General features: G+C 47.7%; 1 protein-coding gene across 1 annotated transcript in view; it reads right to left on the bottom strand.

Annotated features, from left to right (window-relative positions):
* Window positions 1–24,185, bottom strand: part of LOC123760122 (uncharacterized) — a 151,327-nt gene extending 127,142 nt beyond the window's left edge. The window contains exon 1 of the mRNA XM_069325473.1: window positions 24,084–24,185. Coding sequence (XP_069181574.1) covers window positions 24,084–24,165 — 82 coding nt within the window. The 5' untranslated portion in view covers window positions 24,166–24,185. The remainder of the gene's footprint in view (window positions 1–24,083) is intronic.
* Window positions 24,186–24,546: the final 361 nt, after the last annotated feature.

Below are 24,546 nucleotides of genomic sequence, written 5' to 3'. Positions count from 1 at the left end.
TTCACTGATACACAGTCCTGCTTCACTGTTATACAGTCCTGCTTCACTGTTACACAGTCCTGCTTCACTGTTACACCGTCCTGCTTCACTGATACACCGTCCTGCTTCACTGATACACCATCCTGCTTCACTGTTACACCGTCCTTGCTCACTGATACACCATCCTGCTTCACTGTTACACAGTCCTGCTTCACTGATACACAGTCCTGCTTCACTGTTACACAGTCCTGCTTCACTGATACACAGTCCTGCTTCACTGTTATACAGTCCTGCTTCACTGTTACACAGTCCTGCTTCACTGTTACACAGTCCTGTTTCACTGTTACAGTCCTGCTTCACTTACACAGTCCTGCTTCACTGTTACACAGTCCTGCTTCACTGTTACACAGTCCTGCTTCACTGTTACACAGTCCTGCTTCACTGATACACAGTCCTGCTTCACTGTTACACAGTCCTGCTTCACTGTTACACAGTCCTGCTTCACTGATACACACAGTCCTGCTTCACTGTTACACAGTCCTGCTTCACTGTTACACAGTCCTGCTTCACTGTTACACAGTCCTGCTTCACTGATACACCGTCCTGCTTCACTGTTACACAGTCCTGCTTCACTGTTACACAGTCCTGCTTCACTGATACACCGTCCTGCTTCACTGTTACACAGTCTTGCTTCACTGTTACACCGTCCTGCTTCACTGTTACACCGTCCTGCTTCACTGTTACACCGTCCTTGCTTCACTGTTACACCGTCCTGCTTCACTGTTACACAGTCCTGCTTCACTGTTACACCGTCCTGCTTCACTGTTACACAGTCCTGCTTCACTGTTACACAGTCCTGCTTCACTGTTACACCGTCCTGCTTCACTGTTACACAGTCCTGCTTCACTGTTACACCGTCCTGCTTCACTGTTACACCGTCCTGCTTCACTGTTACACCGTCCTGCTTCACTGTTACACAGTCCTGCTTCACTGTTACACCGTCCTGCTTCACTGTTACACCGTCCTGCTTCACTGTTACACACGTCCTGCTTCACTGTTACACCGTCCTGCTTCACTGTTACACCGTCCTGCTTCACTGTTACACCGTCCTGCTTCACTGTTACACCGTCCTGCTTCACTGTTACACCGTCCTGCTTCACTGTTACACAGTCCTGCTTCACTGTTACACAGTCCTGCTTCACTGTTACACTGTCCTGCTTCACTGTTACACCGTCCTGCTTCACTGTTACACCGTCCTGCTTCACTGTTACACCGTCCTGCTTCACTGTTACACCGTCCTGCTTCACTGTTACACAGTCCTGCTTCACTGTTACACCGTCCTGCTTCACTGTTACACAGTCCTGCTTCACTGTTACACCGTCCTGCTTCACTGTTACACCGTCCTGCTTCACTGTTACACCGTCCTGCTTCACTGTTACACAGTCCTGCTTCACTGTTACACCGTCCTGCTTCACTGTTACACAGTCCTGCTTCACTGTTACACCGTCCTGCTTCACTGTTACACCGTCCTGCTTCACTGTTACACCGTCCTGCTTCACTGTTACACAGTCCTGCTTCACTGTTACACCGTCCTGCTTCACTGTTACACAGTCCTGCTTCACTGTTACACCGTCCTGCTTCACTGTTACACCGTCCTGCTTCACTGTTACACCGTCCTGCTTCACTGTTACACCGTCCTGCTTCACTGTTACACCGTCCTGCTTCACTGTTACACCGTCCTGCTTCACTGTTACACCGTCCTGCTTCACTGTTACACCGTCCTGCTTCACTGTTACACCGTCCTGCTTCACTGTTACACCGTCCTGCTTCACTGTTACACCGTCCTGCTTCACTGTTACACCGTCCTGCTTCACTGTTACACCGTCCTGCTTCACTGTTACACCGTCCTGCTTCACTGTTACACCGTCCTGCTTCACTGTTACACCGTCCTGCTTCACTGTTACACCGTCCTGCTTCACTGTTACACCGTCCTGCTTCACTGTTACACCGTCCTGCTTCACTGTTACACAGTCCTGCTTCACTGTTACACAGTCCTGCTTCACTGTTACACAGTCCTGCTTCACTGTTACACCGTCCTGCTTCACTGTTACACCGTCCTGCTTCACTGTTACACAGTCCTGCTTCACTGTTACACCGTCCTGCTTCACTGTTACACAGTCCTGCTTCACTGTTACACAGTCCTGCTTCACTGTTACACAGTCCTGCTTCACTGTTACACCGTCCTGCTTCACTGTTACACCGTCCTGCTTCACTGTTACACCGTCCTGCTTCACTGTTACACCGTCCTGCTTCACTGTTACACAGTCCTGCTTCACTGTTACACCGTCCTGCTTCACTGTTACACCGTCCTGCTTCACTGTTACACCGTCCTGCTTCACTGTTACACCGTCCTGCTTCACTGTTACACCGTCCTGCTTCACTGTTACACCGTCCTGCTTCACTGTTACACAGTCCTGCTTCACTGTTACACCGTCCTGCTTCACTGTTACACCGTCCTGCTTCACTGTTACACAGTCCTGCTTCACTGTTACACCGTCCTGCTTCACTGTTACACCGTCCTGCTTCACTGTTACACCGTCCTGCTTCACTGTTACACCGTCCTGCTTCACTGTTACACCGTCCTGCTTCACTGTTACACCGTCCTGCTTCACTGTTACACCGTCCTGCTTCACTGTTACACCGTCCTGCTTCACTGTTACACCGTCCTGCTTCACTGTTACACAGTCCTGCTTCACTGTTACACCGTCCTGCTTCACTGTTACACAGTCCTGCTTCACTGTTACACCGTCCTGCTTCACTGTTACACAGTCCTGCTTCACTGTTACACCGTCCTGCTTCACTGTTACACCGTCCTGCTTCTTTCCTTCAACTCAACTTGGAAAACAAAGGAAACTAAACAAAGTAACAAGAACAATACAGGTGTGAGGTGAACACGTTGTCACCCTGGCTCGGGGAACACATTGTCACCCTGGCTCGGGGAACACACAATCACCCTGGCTCGGGGAACACATTGTCACCCTGGCTCGGGGAACACACAATCACCCTGGCTCGGGGAACACATTGTCACCCTGGCTCGGGGGACACATTGTCACCCTGGCTCGGGGGACACATTGTCACCCTGGCTCGGGGAACACATTGTCACCCTGGCTCGGGGGACACATTGTCACCCTGGCTCGGGGAACACATTGTCACCCTGGCTCGGGGGACACATTGTCACCCTGGCTCGGGGAACACATTGTCACCCTGGCTCGGGGGACACATTGTCACCCTGGCTCGGGGAACACATTGTCACCCTGGCTCGGGGGACACATTGTCACCCTGGCTCGGGGAACACATTGTCACCCTGGCTCGGGGAACACATTGTCACCCTGGCTCGGGGAACACATTGTCACCCTGGCTCGGGGGACACATTGTCACCCTGGCTCGGGGAACACATTGTCACCCTGGCTCGGGGAACACATTGTCACCCTGGCTCGGGGAACACATTGTCACCCTGGCTCGGGGAACACATTGTCACCCTGGCTCGGGGGACACATTGTCACCCTGGCTCGGGGAACACATTGTCACCCTGGCTCGGGGAACACATTGTCACCCTGGCTCGGGGAACACATTGTCACCCTGGCTCGGGGAACACATTGTCACCCTGGCTCGGGGAACACATTGTCACCCTGGTTCGGGGAACACATTGTCACCCTGGCTCGGGGAACACATTGTCACCCTGGCACGGGGAACACATTGTCACCCTGGCTCGGGGAACACATTGTCACCCTGGCTCGGGGGACACATTGTCACCCTGGCTCGGGGAACACATTGTCACCCTGGCTCGGGGAACACACAATCACCCTGGCTCGGGGAACACACAATCACCCTGGCTCGGGGAACACACAATCACCCTGGCTCGGGGAACACACAATCACCCTGGCTCGGGGAACACACAATCACCCTGGCTCGGGGAACACATTGTCACCCTGGCTCGGGGAACACATTGTCACCCTGGCTCGGGGAACACATTGTCACCCTGGCTCGGGGAACACATTGTCACCCTGGCTCGGGGAACACATTGTCACCCTGGCTCGGGGAACACATTGTCACCCTGGCTCGGGGAACACACAATCACCCTGGCTCGGGGAACACACAATCACCCTGGCTCGGGGAACACACAATCACCCTGGCTCGGGGAACACATAATCACCCTGGCTCGGGGAACACACAATCACCCTGGCTCGGGGAACACATTGTCACCCTGGCTCGGGGAACACACAATCACCCTGGCTCGGGGAACACACAATCACCCTGGCTCGGGGAACACACAATCACCCTGGCTCGGGGAACTCACAATCACCCTGGCTCGGGGAACACATAATCACCCTGGCTCGGGGAACACATAATCACCCTGGCTCGGGGAACACACAATCACCCTGGCTCGGGGAACACATTGTCGATGTTTGTGGTCTGAAAGCTGGGAGACCAGTTACCAGTGCATTTGTTAAGCGTCTCAGGGCGTGTGACACCAGTAAGCGCGAGGATTGTATTGAGACAACTGGAGTCATTGTGGCCTTTATAAATAAAGTGTCTGCAAATGAAAGTAGATCCATGTGTTGTAGGACTGAGGTTAAGACAAGGGACTACTTTACTCTGTGAGAGTGTCTGGCCTGAAGGTGTAAACATTAGACCAGGACAATATACAACAGCCAGGACCAACCAATGTCAAAATGAATAACAACGAAGAAGGTTATATATTACACTCAACTGTGATGGGTTGAGAGCCAGAATGTATGGCTGTCAGAAAGCTTTCTGGTGAGTGTTATGTGTTTGTTTGACAACAGTACTGGCATTAAGCTTATCAATATGACAGCGACTGCCAGTGTGTTGATGGTGGCCACACACAGGCAGCACCGAGGTGTCTGGCCACAGCTCGGCCTCATGTTAAGGTCGTGTTACACCTTGTCCACCATCCTACAGGTAGTGACGTAATGGACAATTAGAAAGTACCATTTGGTACTGTTGAACTTGGACAGACCGGGAACTTTTTTTGTTATGTTGCTAACAAACCCTAACCTAACCATCCTACGCCTAATACACGTTCTCTGAGGCCATATATAGTACATATATGTGCTATACTAGGCCTAATTTCATTAGGTTTGGCTTGTTGCTTTATTTTTTTCCGGACTCTATAACGTGAATAGTACCCAAATGTACTATTGACTTTACTACTAAATTCTACTAAACTACTATAGTACCCAGTTCTACTATGCTCAATGACTTAGTAGTTGACGAACTGATCACCTGTGATCATCAGTTTGTGCACAGATCTGATTACTCAACGATGCTCTGTAGTTTCATGGTGGAGGAAACTACCCAGTAATACACCACACATGGTAGTTATGTTTCATTGTGCAGGAAACTACCCAGTAATACACCACACATGGTAGTTATGTTTCATGGTGGAGGAAACTACCCAGTAATACACCACACATGGGAGTTATGTTTCATGGTGGAGGAAACTACCCAGTAATACACCACACATGGTAGTTATGTTTCATGGTGGAGGAAACTACCCAGTAATACACCACACATGGTAGTTATGTTTCATGGTGCAGGAAACTACCCAGTAATACACCACACATGGTAGTTATGTTTCATGGTGCAGGAAACTACCCAGTAATACACCACACATGGTAGTTATGTTTCATGGTGCAGGAAACTACCCAGTAATACACCACACATGGTAGTTATGTTTCATGGTGGAGGAAACTACCCAGTAATACACCACACATGGTAGTTATGTTCTCTCATTGTTTCGTGATGATTTAAAATCATTTGACAAAGTTGAACACCAAATTTTTTAGAGAACAGCTAAAGTGTCTGGGGCCTATCATTTCTTCACAGCGCCAACTTATCCATTTTCCTGGTGCTATTAGAGACGTAGAAGTTAGAACAAATGTCACTGTGAGTGAACTCAGTCATCTTGATACCTGGCCAACAGTAAAGGTATTTAACAGTCAATGTGTCGGTCTGTAAAGATGTGAACTGTGGCACCTTCAGGAGGCTGATCTTGGTAAACTTTATTGTCAATGGTGGAAATGTTCAGGAGGAGTAGTTCACACACCTGCACACCCACACTGACCAGGTAGTTCACACACCTGCACACCCACACTGACCAGGTAGTTCACACACCTGCACACCCACACTGACCAGGTAGTTCACACACCTTCACACCCACACTGACCAGGTAATTCACACACCTGCACACCCACACTGACCAGGTAGTTCACACACCTTCACACCCACACTGACCAGGTAGTTCACACACCTGCACACCCACACTGACCAGGTAGTTCACACACCTCCACACCCTCACTGACCAGGTAGTTCACACACCTGTACACCCACACTGACCAGGTAGTTCACACACCTGCACACCCACACTGACCAGGTAGTTCACACACCTGTACACCCACACTGACCAGGTAGTTCACACACCTCCACACCCTCACTGACCAGGTAGTTCACACACCTGCACACCCACACTGACCAGGTAGTTCACACACCTCCACACCCTCACTGACCAGGTAGTTCACACACCTGCACACCCACACTGACCAGGTAGTTCACACACCTCCACACCCACACTGACCAGGTAGTTCACACACCTGCACACCCACACTGACCAGGTAGTTCACAAACCTGCACACCCACACTGACCAGGTAGTTCACACACCTGTACACCCTCACTGACCAGGTAGTTCACACACCTCCATACCCACACTTACCAGGTAGTTCACACACCTGCACACCCACACTGACATGGTAGTTCACACACCTGCACACCCACACTGACCAGGTAGTTCACACACCTCCACACCCACACTGACCAGGTAGTTCACACACCTGCACACCCACACTGACCAGGTAGTTCACAAACCTGCACACCCACACTGACCAGGTAGTTCACACACCTGCACACCCACACTGACCAGGTAGTTCACACACCTCCACACCCACACTGACCAGGTAGTTCACACACCTGCACACCCACACTGACCAGGTAGTTCACAAACCTGCACACCCACACTGACCAGGTAGTTCACACACCTGCACACCCACACTGACTATGACACTCATATGTAATCCTGGTTCAGGAGTACATATGAGTCATTCAGGAGTAAATTTCAAATATTCAAGAGTACATATAAGTAAACCACACACACACACACACAGCTCTCATCCTGTAACTACACTTAGGTAATTACACACACACAATTCTTCAGGAGTCAGAGAAGGAAAAAGACTTGGGGTTGATATCACGCCAGACCTGTCTCCTGCAGCACATATCAAGCGGATAACATCAGCGGCATATGCCAGGCTGGCCAACATACGAACGGCATTCAGAAACTTGTGTAAAGAATCATTCAGAACTTTGTATACCACATATGTCAGGCCAATCCTGGAGTATGCAGCCCCAGCATGGAGTCCATATCTAGTCAAGGATAAGACTAAACAGGAAAAGGTTCAAAGGTTTGCCACCAGACTAGTACCCGAGCTGAGAGGTATGAGCTACGAGGAGAGACTACGGGAATTAAACCTCACTTCGCTGGAAGACAGAAGAGTTAGGGGGGACATGATCACCACATTCAAGATTCTGAAGGGGATTGATAGGGTAGATAAAGACAGTCTATTTAACACAAGGGGAACACGCACAAGGGGACACAGGTGGAAACTGAGTGCCCAAATGAGCCACAGAGATATTAGAAAGAACTTTTTTAGTGTCAGAGTGGTTGACAAATGGAATGCATTAGGAAGTGATGTGGTGGAGGCTGACTCCATACACAGTTTCAAGTGTAGATATGACAAAGCCCGATAGGCTCATGAATCTGTACACCTGTTGATTGACGGTTGAGAGGCGGGACCAAAGAGCCAGAGCTCAACCCCCGCAAACACAACTAGGTGAGTACACACACACACACACACACACACACACACACACACACACACACACACACACACACACACACACACACACACACACACACACACACACACACACGCACTTAATGAAACGGACAGAGAGAAAGATCTAGGAGTTGATATGATACCAAACCTGTCTCCTGAAGCCCACATAAAAAAATAACGTCTGCGGCATATGCAAGGCTGGCTAACATCAGAACAGCCTTCAGGAAAATGTGTAAGGAATCATTCAGAATCTTGTATACGTGCTCCAGCATGGAGCACGTACCTTGTCAAGCACAAGACGAAGCTGGAAAAAGTCCAAAGGTATGCCACTAGACTAGTCCCAGAACTAAGAGGCATGAGTTACGTGGAAAGGCTGCGGGAAATGCACCTTACGACACTGGAAGACAGAAGAGTAAGGGGAGACATGATCATAACCTACAAAATCCTCAGAGGAATCGACCGGGTAAACAAGGACAAACTATTCAACACTGGTGGGACGTGAACAAGGGGACACAGGTAGAAACTGAGTACCCACATGAGCCACAGAAACGTTAAAAGGAACTTTTTCAGTGTCAGAGTAGTTAACGGATGGAATGCATTAGGCAGTGATGTGGTGAAATGTAGATATGATAGAGCCCAATAGGCTCAGGAATCTGTACACCAGTTGATTGACAGTTGAGAGGCGGGACCAAAGAGCCAAAGCTCAACCCCCGCAAGCACAAATAGGTGAGTACAAATAGGTGAGTACACACACACACACACACACACACACACACACACACACACACACACACACACACACACAAGTGGCGAGACGTCACAAGTGGAGTCCCGCAGGGGTCAGTCCTCGGACCTATACTGTTTCTGGTATATGTAAATGATCTCCCAGAGGGTATAGATTCGTTCCTCTCAATGTTTGCCGACGATGCAAAAATTATGAGGAGGATTGAAACAGAGGATGATAGTAGGAGGCTACAAGATGACCTGGATAGACTGAGTGAATGGTCCAACAAATGGCTGTTGAAGTTCAACCCGAGTAAATGCAAAGTAATGAAACTAGGCAGTGGAAACAGGAGGCCAGGCACAGGATACAGAATAGGAGATGAAGTACTTAATGAAACAGACAGAGAGAAAGATCTAGGAGTTGATATCACACCAAACCTGTCTCCTGAAGCCCACATAAAGAGAATAACGTCTGCGGCATATGCGAGGCTGGCTAACATCAGAACGGCGTTCAGGAACCTGTGTAAGGAATCATTCAGAATCTTGTACACCACATATGTAAGACCAATCCTGGAGTATGCGGCCCCAGCATGGAGCCCGTACCTTGTCAAGCACAAGACGAAGCTGGAAAAAGTCCAAAGGTATGCTACTAGACTAGTCCCAGAACTAAGAGGCATGAGTTATGAGGAAAGGCTGCGGGAAATGCACCTCACGACACTGGAAGACAGAAGAGTAAGGGGGGACATGATCACAACCTACAAAATCCTCAGGGGAATCGACCGGGTAAACAAGGACGAACTTTTCAACACTGGTGGGACGCGAACAAGGGGACACAGGTGGAAGCTGAGTACCCAAATGAGCCACAGAGACGTTAGAAAGAACTTTTTCAGTGTCAGAGTAGTTAGCAAATGGAATGCATTAGGAAGTGATGTGGTGGAGGCTGACTCCATTCACAGTTTCAAATGTAGATATGATAGAGCCCAATAGGCTCAGGAATCTGTACACCAGTTGATTGACGGTTGAGAGGCGGGACCAAAGAGCCAGAGCTCAACCCCCGCAAGCACAATTAGGTGAGTACAATTAGGTGAGTACACACACACACACACACACACACACACACACACACACACACATGAAACTTGGTGGAGGAACTAGGAGGCCAGCCACTGGATACCGAATGGGAGATGAAATCCTTCATGACACCGATAGAGAGAAAGATCTAGGAGTTGATATCACGCCAAACCTGCCCACTGAAGCCCACATCAAAAGAATAACATCAGCGGCCCATGCGAGGCTGGCTAACATCAGAACTGCTTTCGGGAACCTGTGTAAGGAATCATTCAAAATCTTGTATACCACATATGTAAGGCCAATCCTGGAGTATGCAGCCCTAGCATGGAGCCGGTATCTAGTCAAGCATAAGACGAAGCTGGAAAAAAGTTCAGAAGTATGCCACTAGGCTAGTCCCAAAATTAAGAGGCATGAGTTATGAGGAAAGGCTACGTTAACTGCACCTTACATCGCTGGAAGACAGAAGACCTCGGGGAGGCATGATCACTGTTATGGACTCGTCACCCTTGTCAAGGGGTAGGGTGGCAATTTCAGCGCCATCAACGAATCCGCACCCGTACTGCCCCAGAATCGTATGTAAAATGGACGATGCCATCTATTGGTGGCAGGAAGATACCAGCAAGAGGTACTAGATTCCTATCCTAGTTAGCTCAAGAAGTAGCTGGTGCTGACCTCTATTGAGGTGGCACTTAGACAGTCAGCGCCATCTATTGAAGGAGTTGTATGTCTATGTCAGATGAAGTAAGTGTTGTTTCCTCGTGTCCCAGTGTACTGATGACGTGACTGTATCCACAGAGTCGACGTAGGGCTGCTGTGATACGAGGACAGTCAGTCTACCCAGGGCAGCTAAGGTCTCTACACCAGTCTGCTTTACGGAAACAGTGAGCCGCCGCCGGAAGAGAACTGTGAAGTGTTCTACTGTCTGCTTGTGGAGTGGCAGTGACGGGATTCGCCGTACCCGGGGCTGGCTAATAGAAGAGACGACTGACTAAGGTGCTGTAGAGGAGAGTAACCAGCGAGTTGCACGAAGCTCCTGCCTAGGGTTCGCTACCCTAGTATTTGCATGTGAAGTGGCCCAGCAGCGCGAGGCTGATGGTATCTGCCAGCACCAGACTGGATGGTGTTTGTGGGCCTTCACGAGGAAGCACTTCGTGAGACTGTGGTTTGGCTGGCCCGAGGCCAGGGTAGACTCATTGTTGTTTCCCGGTACCTGCTAAGGATAGTACTACGGATGAGGATAGCTTATAAGACTGGATCGCCAGCATCAAAGAGCGCTTAGTGTTCCATAAGACACTTTTGTACATATTAGGTGTACTAATACTTTTGTTAGAATTATTTAAGAGGTGATGGAAAAAGTTTTTATATGTAAATATATCAACACTTTATGAAGTGTAATATTCAATACAACCCCCTTTTTGTTTTACTTGCATTACCGAGCTCACTCCTTCAAAGCCACTATTAACTTGGGGCCGGATACCAGAACTTTAGTACCACCAGAAAACAACCCAGTTGTGACCCATTGTGGCCGTAACAATCGCCACATACAAAATTCTCAGGGATTCTACTGAACCCCTGAGAATTGACAGGGTAGACAAGGATGGATTATTTAACACGGGTGGTACACGCACAAGGGGACACAAGTGGAAGCTGAGTACCCAAATGAGCCACAGGGACGATAGAAAGAACTTTTTCAGTGTCAAAGTTGCTAACGGTTGGAATGCATAAGACTAAACTGGAGAAGGTTCAAAGATTTGCTACCAGACTAGTACCCGAGCTGAGAGGTATGAGCTACGAGGAGAGACTACGGGAGTTAAACCTCACGTCACTGGAAGACAGAAGAGTTACGGGGGACATGATCACCGCATACAAGATTCTCAAAGGAACTGATAGGGTAGATAAGGACATGCTATTTAACCCAAGGGGCGCTTGCACTAGGGGACTCAGGTGAAAATTGAGTGCCCAAATGAGCCACAGAGATATTAAAGAACATTTTTTAGTGTCAGAGTGGTTGACAAATGGAATGCATTACGAAGTGATGTGGTGGAGGCAGACTCCATTCACAGTTTCAAGTGTAGATATGATAGAGCTCAGTTGGCTCTGGAACCTGTACATCAGTTGATTCACGGTTGAGAGGTGGGACCAAAGAGCCAGAGCTCAACCCCCGCAAGCACAACTAAGTGAGTATACACACACACACACACACACACACACACACACACACACACACACACACACACACACACACACACACACACACACAGTAATGTGGTGGAGGCTGACTCCATACACAGTTTCAAGTGTAGATATGATAGAGCCCAATAGGCTCAGGAACCTGTACACCTGTTGGTTGAGAGGCGGGACCAAAGAGCCAGAGCTCAACCCCCTCAAACACAACTAGGTGAGTACAACTAGGTGAGTACACACACACACACACACACACACACACACACAAGCAGCAGCCACCTCACAGGAGGCGGCACGCTCCACTAGCCAACTGCTGGAAAGGAACGGATCAGTGGTTGCTGTGGGTATTAAAGAGCAGGAAGGCTCCAATAGGACAGAGTGGAATGACAAGGACAAAGCATCAGTGAATGAAGTACTGAAGGCACTAGACATGGAAGGGGCTGAGCATAGCATTGAGAAGGTTTTCAGGCTAGGTTGGTACAACAAAGACCGAGACCGAGTGATAAGATAGTGTTTGCAAATGAGAGCACAAAGGAGAAGATTCTATCAAGGAAGAGCTCCCTAAAAAACGTGGGAGAATTCAAAAATGTATTCCTCCAGAGAGACATGACGAGGGAGGAGAGAGCCGTGGCGACAGAAGCAACGAAGAGGTACAGGGCGAGAGGGAAAAACCAGGAAGTCACAGCTCCCAACACAACACCCCCAGAGGCGATGGGGGAACCCACAACCAGCTACCCAGTAACATCAGAAGGGAGGACAACCCCGCCACCCTCCTCTGCATAGAAAACCCCCCTACCCCAAACCCTCCCTGCCCCCCCCCTCAAATGTTCAGCCAAATCTCCCTCCCCCACACCCAATCCCCACCCTTCTACCCCTCCCCTCCTCCTGCCGAGTCCCCCCTCCCACCCTTTCCTTCCTGTCCTCCCTCCCCTTTCACCCCATACCCTCCCTGTCTCTCCCCCTTCACTGGATCTCCTGCCCCTCAACCCAGTATCCTCTGAGACCCTGTTATCCACCTCACAGGTCTTCACACCCATGGAACAGCCTCCCCCACCAGCAGAACACTCACCAAGGAAGCGATTTGAGAAGGACAGAAGAAAGTGAGCCTCAAAGCAATGTACACTAACATTGATGGAATTACAAATAAAGCAAATGAGCTTGGAGAATGGGTACTAGACGAAAACCCAGATATAATAGCCCTCACAGAAACAAAGCTAACGAAAACGATAACAAACGCAGTGTTCCCAAAGGACTATTATGTTATGAGGAAAGAGAGGGAAGGAAGAGGTGGTGGTGGTGTAGCTCTGCTGGTAACAAAAGGCTGGGATTTTGAGGAGATGGTTATTCAGGGCTGTGAAGGTTTCAGTGACTACATAGCTGGTACTGTAACAACTGGAGGGAAAAAAAATTATAGTCGTAGTCATATATAATCCACCATCAAATGACAGAAGACCCAGACAGGATTATGATAGAAACAACATGGCCACCATTAACATAATAGAAAGAGCAGCTTCTGTTGCTAGCAGGAATGGATCTGGACTACTAATTATGAGATACTTCAACTATGGGAAGATAGATTGGGAGAACAGAGACCCGCATGGAGGACCAGAAACATGGAGAGCTAAGCTGCTGGACGTGGCAACAAGAAACTTTCTAAGTCAGTACATCAAGGAACCAACAAGAATGAGAGGAGAAGATGAACCAGCAATACTTGATTTGATATTTACCCTAAATGAGTGGGATATAAGGGAAGTTAAGATGGAAGCGCCCTTGGGAATGAGTGATCACAGTGTATTGAACTTTGAGTACCTGGTAGAGTTAGGAATTATCTCCCCAAAAAAAGAACTAGGAATCAAAAGACTGGCATACCGAAAGGGGAATTATGAACAGATGAGAAGTTTCCTAAGGAAAATACCTTGGGACACAGACCTCAGAGATAAGTCTGTACAAGGTATGATGGACTATGTTACCCAAAAGTGTCAGGAAGCAGTAAACAGGTTCATCCCGGCCCAAAGGGAAAAATCCGAGAAGCAACAGAAGAATCCATGGTATAATAGGGCATGTATGGAAGCGAAGAAACTGAACAAAATGGCGTGGAGGAACTTCCGGAATAACAGAACACCAGAAAGCAGAGAGAGATACCAGAGAACCAGGAATGAGTACGTCAGGGTGAGAAGAGAAGCAGAGAGAGATACCAGAGAACCAGGAATGAGTACGTCAGGGTGAGAAGAGAAGCAGAGAAAAGTTTTGAAAATGGTATAGCAAACAAAGCCAAGACCGAACCAAAGCTACTCCACAGTCACATCAGAAGGAAAACAACAGTGAAAGAACTGGTAGTGAAACTTAGATCAGGCGAGGACAGGTATACAGAAAATGACAAAGAGGTGTGTGAAGAACTCAACAAGAGGTTCCAGGAAGTATTCACAATAGAACAAGGTGAGGTCACTGTGGTAGGAGAAAGGGAGGTAAACCAGATGGCCGTGGAAGAGTTCGAAATTACGAGAGAGGAGTTCAAGAGACACCTGCCGGATCTGGATGTTAGAAAGGCTGTTGGTCTAGACGGGATCTCACCATGGGTACTGAAAGAGTGTGCAGAGGCACTTTGCTTGCCACTCTCCATAGTGTATAGTAAGTCACTGGAGACAGAGACCTACCAGAAATATGGAAGACGGCGAATGTGGTCCCAATATACAAAAAGGGCGACAGGCAAGAGGCACTGAACTACAGGCCAGTGTCCTTGACTTGTATACCATGCAAGGTGATGAAGAAGATCGCGAGAAAAAACCTGGTAACACATCTGGAGAGAATGGACTTCGTGACAAATCGCCAACATGGATTCAGGGAGGGTAAATCTTGCCTGACTGGCTTAATAGAATTTTACGACCAGGTGACAAAGATTAAGCAAGAAAGAGAGGGCTGGGCGGACTGCGTTTTCTTGTATTGTCGGAAAGCCTTTGACACAGTACCGCATAAGAGGCTGGTACATAAGCTGGAGAGACAGGCAGGTGTAGCTGGTAAGGTGCTCCAGTGGATAAGGGAGTACCTAAGCAATAGGAAGCAGAGAGTTACGGTGAGGGGTGAGACCTCCGATTATCGTGAAGTCACCAGGGGAGTCCCACAGGGCTCTGTACTCGGTCCTATCTTGTTTCTGATATATGTAAATGATCTCCGGAGGGTATCAATACATTTATCTCAATGTTTGCGGACGATGCCAAAATTATAAGAAGGATTAAGATAGAAGAGGACTGTTTGAGGCTACAAGAAGACCTAGACAAGCTGAAGGAATGGTCAAACAAATGGTTGTTAGAGTTTAACCCAACTAAATGTCATGTAATGAAGATAGGTGTAGGGAGGAGGAGGCCAGATACAAGGTATCATCTGGGCGAGGAAATTCTTCAGGAGTCAGAGAAAGAAAAAGACTTGGGGGTTGATATCATGCCAGACCTGTCTCCTGCAGCACATATCAAAAGGATAACATCAGCGGCATATGCCAGGCTGGCCAACATACGAACGGCATTCAGAAACTTGTGTAAAGAATCATTCAGAACTTTGTATACCACATATGTCAGGCCAATCCTGGAGTATGCAGCCCAGTATGGAGTCCATATCTAGTCAAGGATAAGACTAAACTGGAAAAGGTTCAAGATTTGCCACCAGACTAGTACCCGAGCTGAGACGTATGAGCTACGAGGAGAGACTACGGGAATTAAACCTCACTTCGCTGGTAGACAGAAGAGTTAGGGGGGGACATGATCACCACATTCAAGATTCTGAAGGGAATTGATAGGGTAGATAAAGACAGGCTATTTAACATAAGGGGCACATGCACAAGGGGACACAGGTGGAAACTGAGTGCCCAAATGAGCCACAGAGATATTAGAAAGAACTTTTTTAGTGTCAGAGTGGTTGACAAATGGAATGCATTAGGAAGTGATGTTGTGGAGGCTGACTCCATACACAGTTTCAAGTGTAGATATGATAGAGCCCAATAGGGTCAGGAATCTGTACACCTGTTGATTGACGGTTGAGAGGCGGGACCAAAGAGCCAGAGCTCAACCCCCGCAAACAACTAGGTGAGTAAACTAGGTGAGTACACACACACACACACACACACACACACACACACACACACACACACACGCACACGCACACACGCACACGCACACACGCACACACGCACACGCACACGCACACGCACACACACACACACACACACACACACACACACACAATTGCTGGGACCAATCCTCTTTCTAATTTACGTAAATGATATGTTTACAGGAGTGGAATCATACATGTCAATGTTTGCGGATGACGCAAAATTAATGAGAAGAGTTGTGACAGACGAGGATTGTAGGATCCTCCAAGAGGACTTAAACAGGCTGCAGAGATGGTCAGGGAAATGGCTACTGGAGTTTAACACCAATAAATGTAAAGTTATGGAAATGGGATCAGGTGACAGGAGACCAAAGGGACAGTACACAATGAAGGGGAACAGCCTACCTGTAACGATTCGAGAAAGAGACCTGGGAGTGGATGTGACACCTAATCTAACTCCTGAGGCACATATAAATAGGGTAACGACAGCAGCGTACTCAACACTGGCGAAAATTAGAACTTCATTCAGAAACCTAAATGAGGAGGCTTTTAGGGCGCTTTACACTGCCTACGTGAGACCCGTCTTAGAGTATGCCGCGCCATCATGGAGCCCCCACCTGAAGAAACACATAAAGAAACTGGAGAAGGTTCAGAGGTTTGCGACGAGGCTTGTCCCAGAGTTACGAGGGATGGGATATGAAGAGCGGCTGAAGGAACTGAACCTTACGACACTAGAGAAAAGAAGGGAGAGAGGAGATATGATAGGGACATATAAAATACTCAGGGGAATTGACAAAGTGGAAATAGATGAAATGTTCACACGTAATAATAACAGAACGAGGGGACATGGGTGGAAACTGGAAACTCAGATGAGTCACAGAGATGTTAGGAAGTTTTCTTTTAGCGTGAGAGTAGTAGAAAAATGGAATGCACTTGGGGAACAGGTTGTGGAAGCAAATACTATTCATACTTTTAAAACTAGGTATGATAGGGAAATGGGACAGGAGTCATTGCTGTAAACAACCGATAGCTAGAAAGGCGGGATCCAAGAGTCAATGCTCGATCCTGCAAGCACAAATAGATGAGTACACACACACAGGGTGAGAAGGGTGGGCAGATTGCATATTTTTGGATTGTCAGAAAGCCTTTGATACAGTGCCACACAAGAGGCTAGTGAAAAAACTGGAGATGCAGGCTGGAGTGAAAGGGAAGGTACTCCGTTGGATACAGGAGTACCTAAGTAACAGGAGACAACGAGTCAGTGTGAGGGGTGAGGTCTCAGATTGGCGAGACATTACGAGTGGAGTACCGCAGGGGTCGGTCCTTGGACCTATACTGTTTCTGATATATGTAAATGATCTTCCAGAGGGTATAGAATCGTTTCTCTCAATGTTTGCCGATGATGCAAAAATTATGAGGAGGATTGAAACTGAGGACGATAGTAGGAGGCTACAAGATGACCTAGACAGACTGAGTGAATGGTCCAACAAATGGCTGTTGAAGTTCAACCCGAGTAAATGCAAAGTAATGAAACTAGGTGGTGGAAATAGGAGGCCAAACACAGGATACAGAATAGGAGATGAAGTACTTAATGAAACGAACAGAGAGAAAGATCTAGGAGTTGATATCACACCAAACCTGTCTCCTGAAGCCCACATAAAAAGAATAACGTCTGCGGCATATGCGAGGCTGGCTAACATCAGAACAGCGTTCAGGAACCTGCGTAAGGAATCATTCAGATTCTTGTACACCACATATGTAAGACCAATCCTGGAGTATGCGGCCCCAGCATGGAGCCCTTACCTTGTCAAGCACAAGACGAAGCTGGAAAAAGTCCAAAGGTATGCCACTAGACTAGTCCCAGAACTAAGAGGCATGAGTTACGAGGAAAGGCTGCGGGAAATGCACCTTACGACACTGGAAGACAGAAGAGTAAGGGGAGACATGATCACAACCTACAAAATCCTCAGAGGAATCGACCGGGTAAACAAGGATAAACTATTCAACACTGGTGGGACGCGAACAAGGGGACACAGGTGGAAACTGAGTACCCACATGAGCCACAGAGACGTTAGAAGGAACTTTTTCAGTGTCAGAGTAGTTAACGGATGGAATGCACTAGGCAGTAATGTGGTGGAGGCTGACTCCATTCACAGTTTTAAATGTAGACATGATAGAGCCCAGTAGGCTCAGGAATCTGTACACCAGTTGATTGACAGTTGAGAGGCGGGACTAAAGAGCCAAAGCTCAGCCCCCGCAAGCACAAATAGGTGAGTACACACACACACACACACACACTACAAACCACCAAACAAACACACACAAACTCACGTACCCACACTGCCTCAATTCCTGCCCCCCTTAAGTGGAACAGGGAGGGAGAATGACCCAGCGACCCACCTCACGCTGGGCCGAGGGAGAATAGAGGATACCTGTGGCTGGATAAACCAGCCACAGGTATCCTTTATTCCCCCTCGGGGGGAATTAGGGGAATTAAGCAATGAACTGAGGGAAATGCATGAAATAATGCAGTGCCTTCGGAGTGGGCTGAGGAAAAGCCAAGGCAGAGATAAGAAGACACAGGGAAAATCTAATTTAGAACCAATCCAAGGCAAGCAGCCTCCTGGAAACAGTGGATGAAGCTGATGGAGGGCTCCTTCCAGGAAGTCCCTCGTTTGCAGAAATGCTGGGAAAAAATCCAGGTGCCATTGGTGTTTTAGAGAAAGTAGCTATGGAGCAGCTACTTTACAGGAAGCTGCAAAGTGCACTATCCAAGTGATGGAAAGAAAATTATCTGTTATAGTTGTAGGAGTACAGGATCCATCTGGAAGGATCCAACCAGGCAGAATGGTAATGGAAGGACCGAGCAATGACAACAAATATATTGGAAGGTCTGGATATGATAGGGGCTAAGGTCAACATAAAAATGGTTTTCAGGGTGGGTGGCTACAAGAAGGCAAGGAAACGACTGATAAAGTTAGTGTTCATGAACTTGGTAACAAAAGAGGTACTCATATCCAGGAGGAGCAGACTTATGAGGTTAAGGGAATATTAGGAAGTTTTTTTTCCAAATGAACATGACAAGGGAAGAGATAAGGAAGGGTGCAGAATCAAAGAAAGGAATGGAGATGGAGTAGCCACAGAACTCGGCTCAGTATTTCCAGTAATCTCAGAGGGGTGGGGGAATCCGCCCCCCCCCAACCAGCAGGCCAGTATCCCAAGGGGGGGGAATGTAACAGTAGCCTCCCACCATCTCACCCCACGACCATTCCCCCTCCTCCCCAATCACCTGCACCTTCCAAACCAGTAGAGACCCTCTCCATGGCATACCATGGAGAGGGTCTCCATAGTATGACAGCCCCCCCCCATGCCCTTCCCCATCCCATGCCCTAATTGACCCCTAACCCCAGATCCTCTCAGCTTCATCACGCTATAGAACCTCCAGGCCTCCCCATACCAAATCCTCCGAGCCCCCCTCACACCCTAGATTCCTCAGGTCTTCCTTCCTAAGCCTTCCCACCCCAGATACCCCAGGTCCTCCTTCCTAGGTCCCCCACCCCAGACACCCCTTGTCCCTCTTCTCCAGTGGAATCAACAGAAACTGAGGATGGAAAGAAGAGAGTCAGTTTCAAGGTAATGTACTCGAACATAGATGGGATTACAAGAAAGGCAAGTGAACTTAGGGAAAGAGCACAAGAAGTGAACCTGGATGTTATTAGACTCTCAGGAATCATAACGAATGCAATGTTCCCCAGGACTACACTGTGATATGGAACGACAGGGAAGGAAGGGGAGGAGTGGCCATACTAATGAGAAAGGAATGAGTTTTGAGAAGATGGTTATCCCAGGCTGCGAGGGATTTAGAGACTACATAACAGCCACCATGACGATGGGAGAACCAAGAGTAGTAGTAGCAGTGATATATAACCCTCTACCAAATGACAGAAGACCCAGGCAAGACATGGCAGTTAACAATATAATTGAGAGAGCAGCCACTGATGCCTGTAGAAATTGATCACATCTGCTAATCATGGGGGTTATCTTGAGGTTATCTTGAGATGGTTTCGGGGGTTAACATCCCCACGGCCCGGTCCTTGACCAGACCTCTTTTTTGTTACACACCCCACAGGAAGCAGCCCGTAGCAGCTGTCTAACTCCAGGGTACCTATTTACTACTAGTAACAGGGGCATCAGGGTGAAAGAAACCTTTTGCTCATTTGTCTCCGCCTCCACCGGGGATCAAACCCGGAACCTCAGGACTATGAATCCGAAGCGCTGTCCACCCAGCTGTCAGGTGCCTGGGGGACTTCAATCACGGAAGGATAGACTGGGAAAACAAGGAACCACAAGGAGGTGAAGAAATACGGAGAGCGAAACTGTTGGAAGTGGCGACAAAGAACTTTTTAAGTCAGCATGTCAGGGGACCCACAAGAATGAAAGGCAACGATGAACCAGCGAACCTCAACATAGTTTTCACTATGTTTTCATAGTTTTCACATCGACATAACGGAAATCGGTTTCGAAGCCTCAATGGAAATGAGTGATCACAGTGTACTGATGTTTGAGTATCTGGTCGAAGTAGGGTCAATGTACTCAAGGAAGGGCCCAGAAAACAAAAGGATGGCATTCCAAAAGGGAAACTATGAGGAAATAAGAAAATTCCTAACAGTTATAACCTGGGAAACAGAACTCAGAGGAGAAACGGCTCAAAGCATGATGGACAACATCACACAGTTGTGTACGGAGACAGCAGACAAGTTCGACACAGTCCATAAGGAAAAAAATAAATGCAGACACCAAACCCATGGTTGTATCAGAGATGTAAGAGTGCACAGCAACTACACAGGAGCAGTGTGAGAACACATGAGCAACACCTACACATGAGCAGTGTGAGAACACGAGAGCAACACCTACACAGGAGCAGTGTGAGAACACAAGAGCAACACCTACACAGGAGCAGTGTGAGAACACGAGAGTAACACCTACACATGAGCAGTGTGAGAACACGAGAGCAACACCTACACAGGAGCAGTGTGAGAACACAAGAGCAACACCTACACATGAGCAGTGTGAGAACACGAGAGTAACACCTACACAGGAGCAGTGTGAGAACACATGAGCAACACCTACACAGGAGCAGTGTGAGAACACAAGAGAGGAGGAGGATGTTGTGTTTACCACTCACTAACACGTGTTTAACACACACACAACATCACGGTAATTGTGCTACTACAACTTCCTGCTGGAGGAGTGGAAGGTCTCAAGACAGCGGTGTTACCACAAGTAATAGACCGTAACGAGGAGTGATTAGCGGAGCGGCGAGCGCTAACAATCACCGCTAACAAGGAGCACCTTGTTAGCGGTGATTGGCGCCGCCTTAACAAGCTCCTTACTCTCAGGTGCAGCTTGTTAGCGGTGATTGGCGCTGCCTTAACAAGCTCCTTACTCTCAGGTGCTGCATGTTAGCGGTGATTGGCGCTGCCTTAACAAGCTCCTTACTCTCAGGTGCTGCTTGTTAGCGGTGATTGGCGCCGCCTTAACAAGCTCCTTACTCTCAGGTGCTGCTTGTTAGCGGTGATTGGCGCTGCCTTAACAAGCTCCTTACTCTCAGTCTTGGTCCGCTCAGCACTCTCTTGTTGATGTTAATGTGTTGTGAGGTGTGGTGGTTAATGTTAATGTATAGTGAGGTGTGCTGGTTAATGTTAATGTATAGTGAGGTGTGCTGGTTAATGTTAATGTATAGTGAGGTGTGCTGGTTAATGTTAATGTATAGTGAGGTGTGCTGGTTAATGTTAATGTATAGTGAGGTGTGCTGGTTAATGTTAATGTATAGTGAGGTGTGCTGGTTAATGTTAATGTATAGTGAGGTGTGCTGGTTAATGTTAATGTATAGTGAGGTGTGCTGGTTAATGTTAATGTATAGTGAGGTGTGCTGGTTAATGTTAATGTATAGTGAGGTGTGCTGGTTAATGTTAATGTATAGTGAGGTGTGCTGGTTAATGTTAATGTATAGTGAGGTGTGCTGGTTAATGTTAATGTATAGTGAGGTGTGCTGGTTAATGTTAATGTATAGTGAGGTGTGCTGGTTAATGTTAATGTATAGTGAGGAGTGCTGGTTAATGTTAATGTATAGTGAGGAGTGCTGGTTAATGTTAATGTATAGTGAGGTGTGCTGGTTAATGTTAATGTATAGTGAGGTGTGCTGGTTAATGTTAATGTATAGTGAGGTGTGCTGGTTAATGTTAATGTATAGTGAGGTGTGCTGGTTAATGTTAATGTATAGTGAGGTGTGCTGGTTAATGTTAATGTATAGTGAGGTGTGCTGGTTAATGTTAATGTATAGTGAGGTGTGCTGGGGTAATTGATGAAGTACTCATACACAGTTTGGTTCATGAGGTAGTCACTTATAATGGGGTTTATGTAATCACTAACCTTGGGATTTATGTTGTCATAAGCCTTGGGATTAAGGTAATCATTAACTTTGGGATTTATGTAGTCATGACCCCTGGGATTTATGCAATCACTAACCTTGGGATTACCTTGCTGAAGAATACTTCCTTTTAGAGTGCAAAGCTCACTCCTGAGAGCTCCATTGTCCTCCTTCAATTTAAGCACTTTTTCTTCATACTTCTTTCGCATATCCTCAATTATCTCTAACCTGGCAAGAACACCTCCTGTCCTTATATCTTGTGGTGAGAATCCTTTGAACCAATCATCTCTTGGTGTGTTTACATTCCCCGTGGTGGCGGCGGCGGCCATATTTCTTATTAACAATACTTTGTTCTAGAAAACAAACTTTTCCAACTCAGCTATTTTCACTCTCTTTTTCTTGATTATTGTATTTTATTTGTTTTTAAACTTCCCTGAACCTTTATGTAACCTGCGACACCACTGTAGCCCTTAACTTGTTCCCAATACTTAGGTATTTCGATATTGTAGAAGCTTGCTGCAGTGTGACTCCTGCCTAGTCCTGCGTGTGTGTGTACTCACCTAATTGTACTCACCTAATTGTGCTTGCGGGGGTTGAGCTTTGGCTCTTTGGTCCTGCCTCTCAACTGTCAATCAACTGGTGTACAGATTCCTGAGCCTACTGGGCTCTATCATATCTACATTTGAAACTGTGTATGGAGTCAGCCTCCACCACATCACTTCCTAGTGCATTCCATTTATTAACTACTCTGACACTGAAAAAATTCTTTCTAACGTCTCTGTGGCTCATCTGGGTACTAAGTTTCCACCTGTGTCCCCTTGTTCGTGTCCCACCCGTGCTGAAGAGTTTGTCTTTGTCCACCCTGTCAATTCCCCTGAGAATTTTGTAGGTGGTTATCATGTCTCCCCTTACTCTTCTGTTTTCCAGGAATGTGAGGTTCAGCTCCTTTAGCCTTTCCTCGTAGCTCAATCCTCTCAGTTCCGGGACGAGCCTGGTGGCATACCGCTGAATCTTCTCTAACTTTGTCTTGTGTTTAACTAGGTATGGACTCCAGGCTGGAGCTGCATACTCCAGGATTGGTCTTACATAAGTGGTATACAGGGTTCTGAAGGATTTCTTACACAAGTTTGTGTGTGTGTGTGTGTGTGTGTGTGTGTGTGTGTGTGTGTGTGTGTGTGTGTGTGTGTGTGTTATTACCTAAGTGTAATTATCTAAGTGTAGTTACAAGATTAGAGCTACGCTCGTGGTGTCCCGTCTTTCCAGCACTCTCTGTCAAATAACGCTTTGAAACTACTGACGGTCTTGGCCTCCACCACCTTCTCACCGTGTGTGTGTGTGGGGGGGCGGGGGTTGAGCTTGGGTCTTTGGTCCCGCCTACTGGGATCCTGAGCCTACTTGGCTTTATCATATCTACATTTGAAACTGTGTATGGAGTCTGCCTCCACCACATCACTTTCTAATGGATTCCATTTCTCAGCTACTCTGATACAAAAAAAAGTTCTTTCCAGTATCTCTGTGGCTGATATGGGCACTCATTTTTCACCTGTGTCCCTTTCTTCCCGAGGTGTGTGTGCGTCTTCAGGTGTGTCTTAAGGCAGGTGTGTGGGGGAGATGCGGGACTCACCTGGCGTGACAGGCCGGTGGGAGGCAGTGATGACGGAGGCCAGTGTGGCCACGACGGTACTAGCCAGCGCGAGCGTCAACATCCTGGTGTTGGCACCTGGACAATACTGAAGCTCTGGCCGTCAGTGGTGGCTCTTATATACCTCCAGGCCCCCCCCCCCCCCCCCCCCCCCCGCCTCCTTCATCAGCTGACGGGGTAAACACACAAGAAAGCATCAGTTGTACCGAGAACTGGGAAGTTCTCCACCCTCTTCAGTGTCGGCTGAACATTGTTAGCATAACATGGATCACCACTCACCATGAACTATGTAAATACGCCAAAAGCCCACAAAGTTAACTATTGTCTATATCTTTAGAGATAGATTGTCTGTTTCAGTGTTTTTGTCTTTAATTGTCCAAGGCTGTATAGCCGCGACGCTCTGGGTTAGCCTCACACAATTTTGCAGCAGGAATCTTCTGGGGTA

The sequence above is a fragment of the Procambarus clarkii genome, chromosome 16, assembly GCF_040958095.1.
Source record: "Procambarus clarkii isolate CNS0578487 chromosome 16, FALCON_Pclarkii_2.0, whole genome shotgun sequence".
Taxonomy (NCBI): domain Eukaryota; kingdom Metazoa; phylum Arthropoda; class Malacostraca; order Decapoda; family Cambaridae; genus Procambarus; species Procambarus clarkii.
The sequence above is the reverse complement of the archived record's forward strand: the minus strand, read 5'-3'. Positions and strand labels throughout refer to the sequence as shown.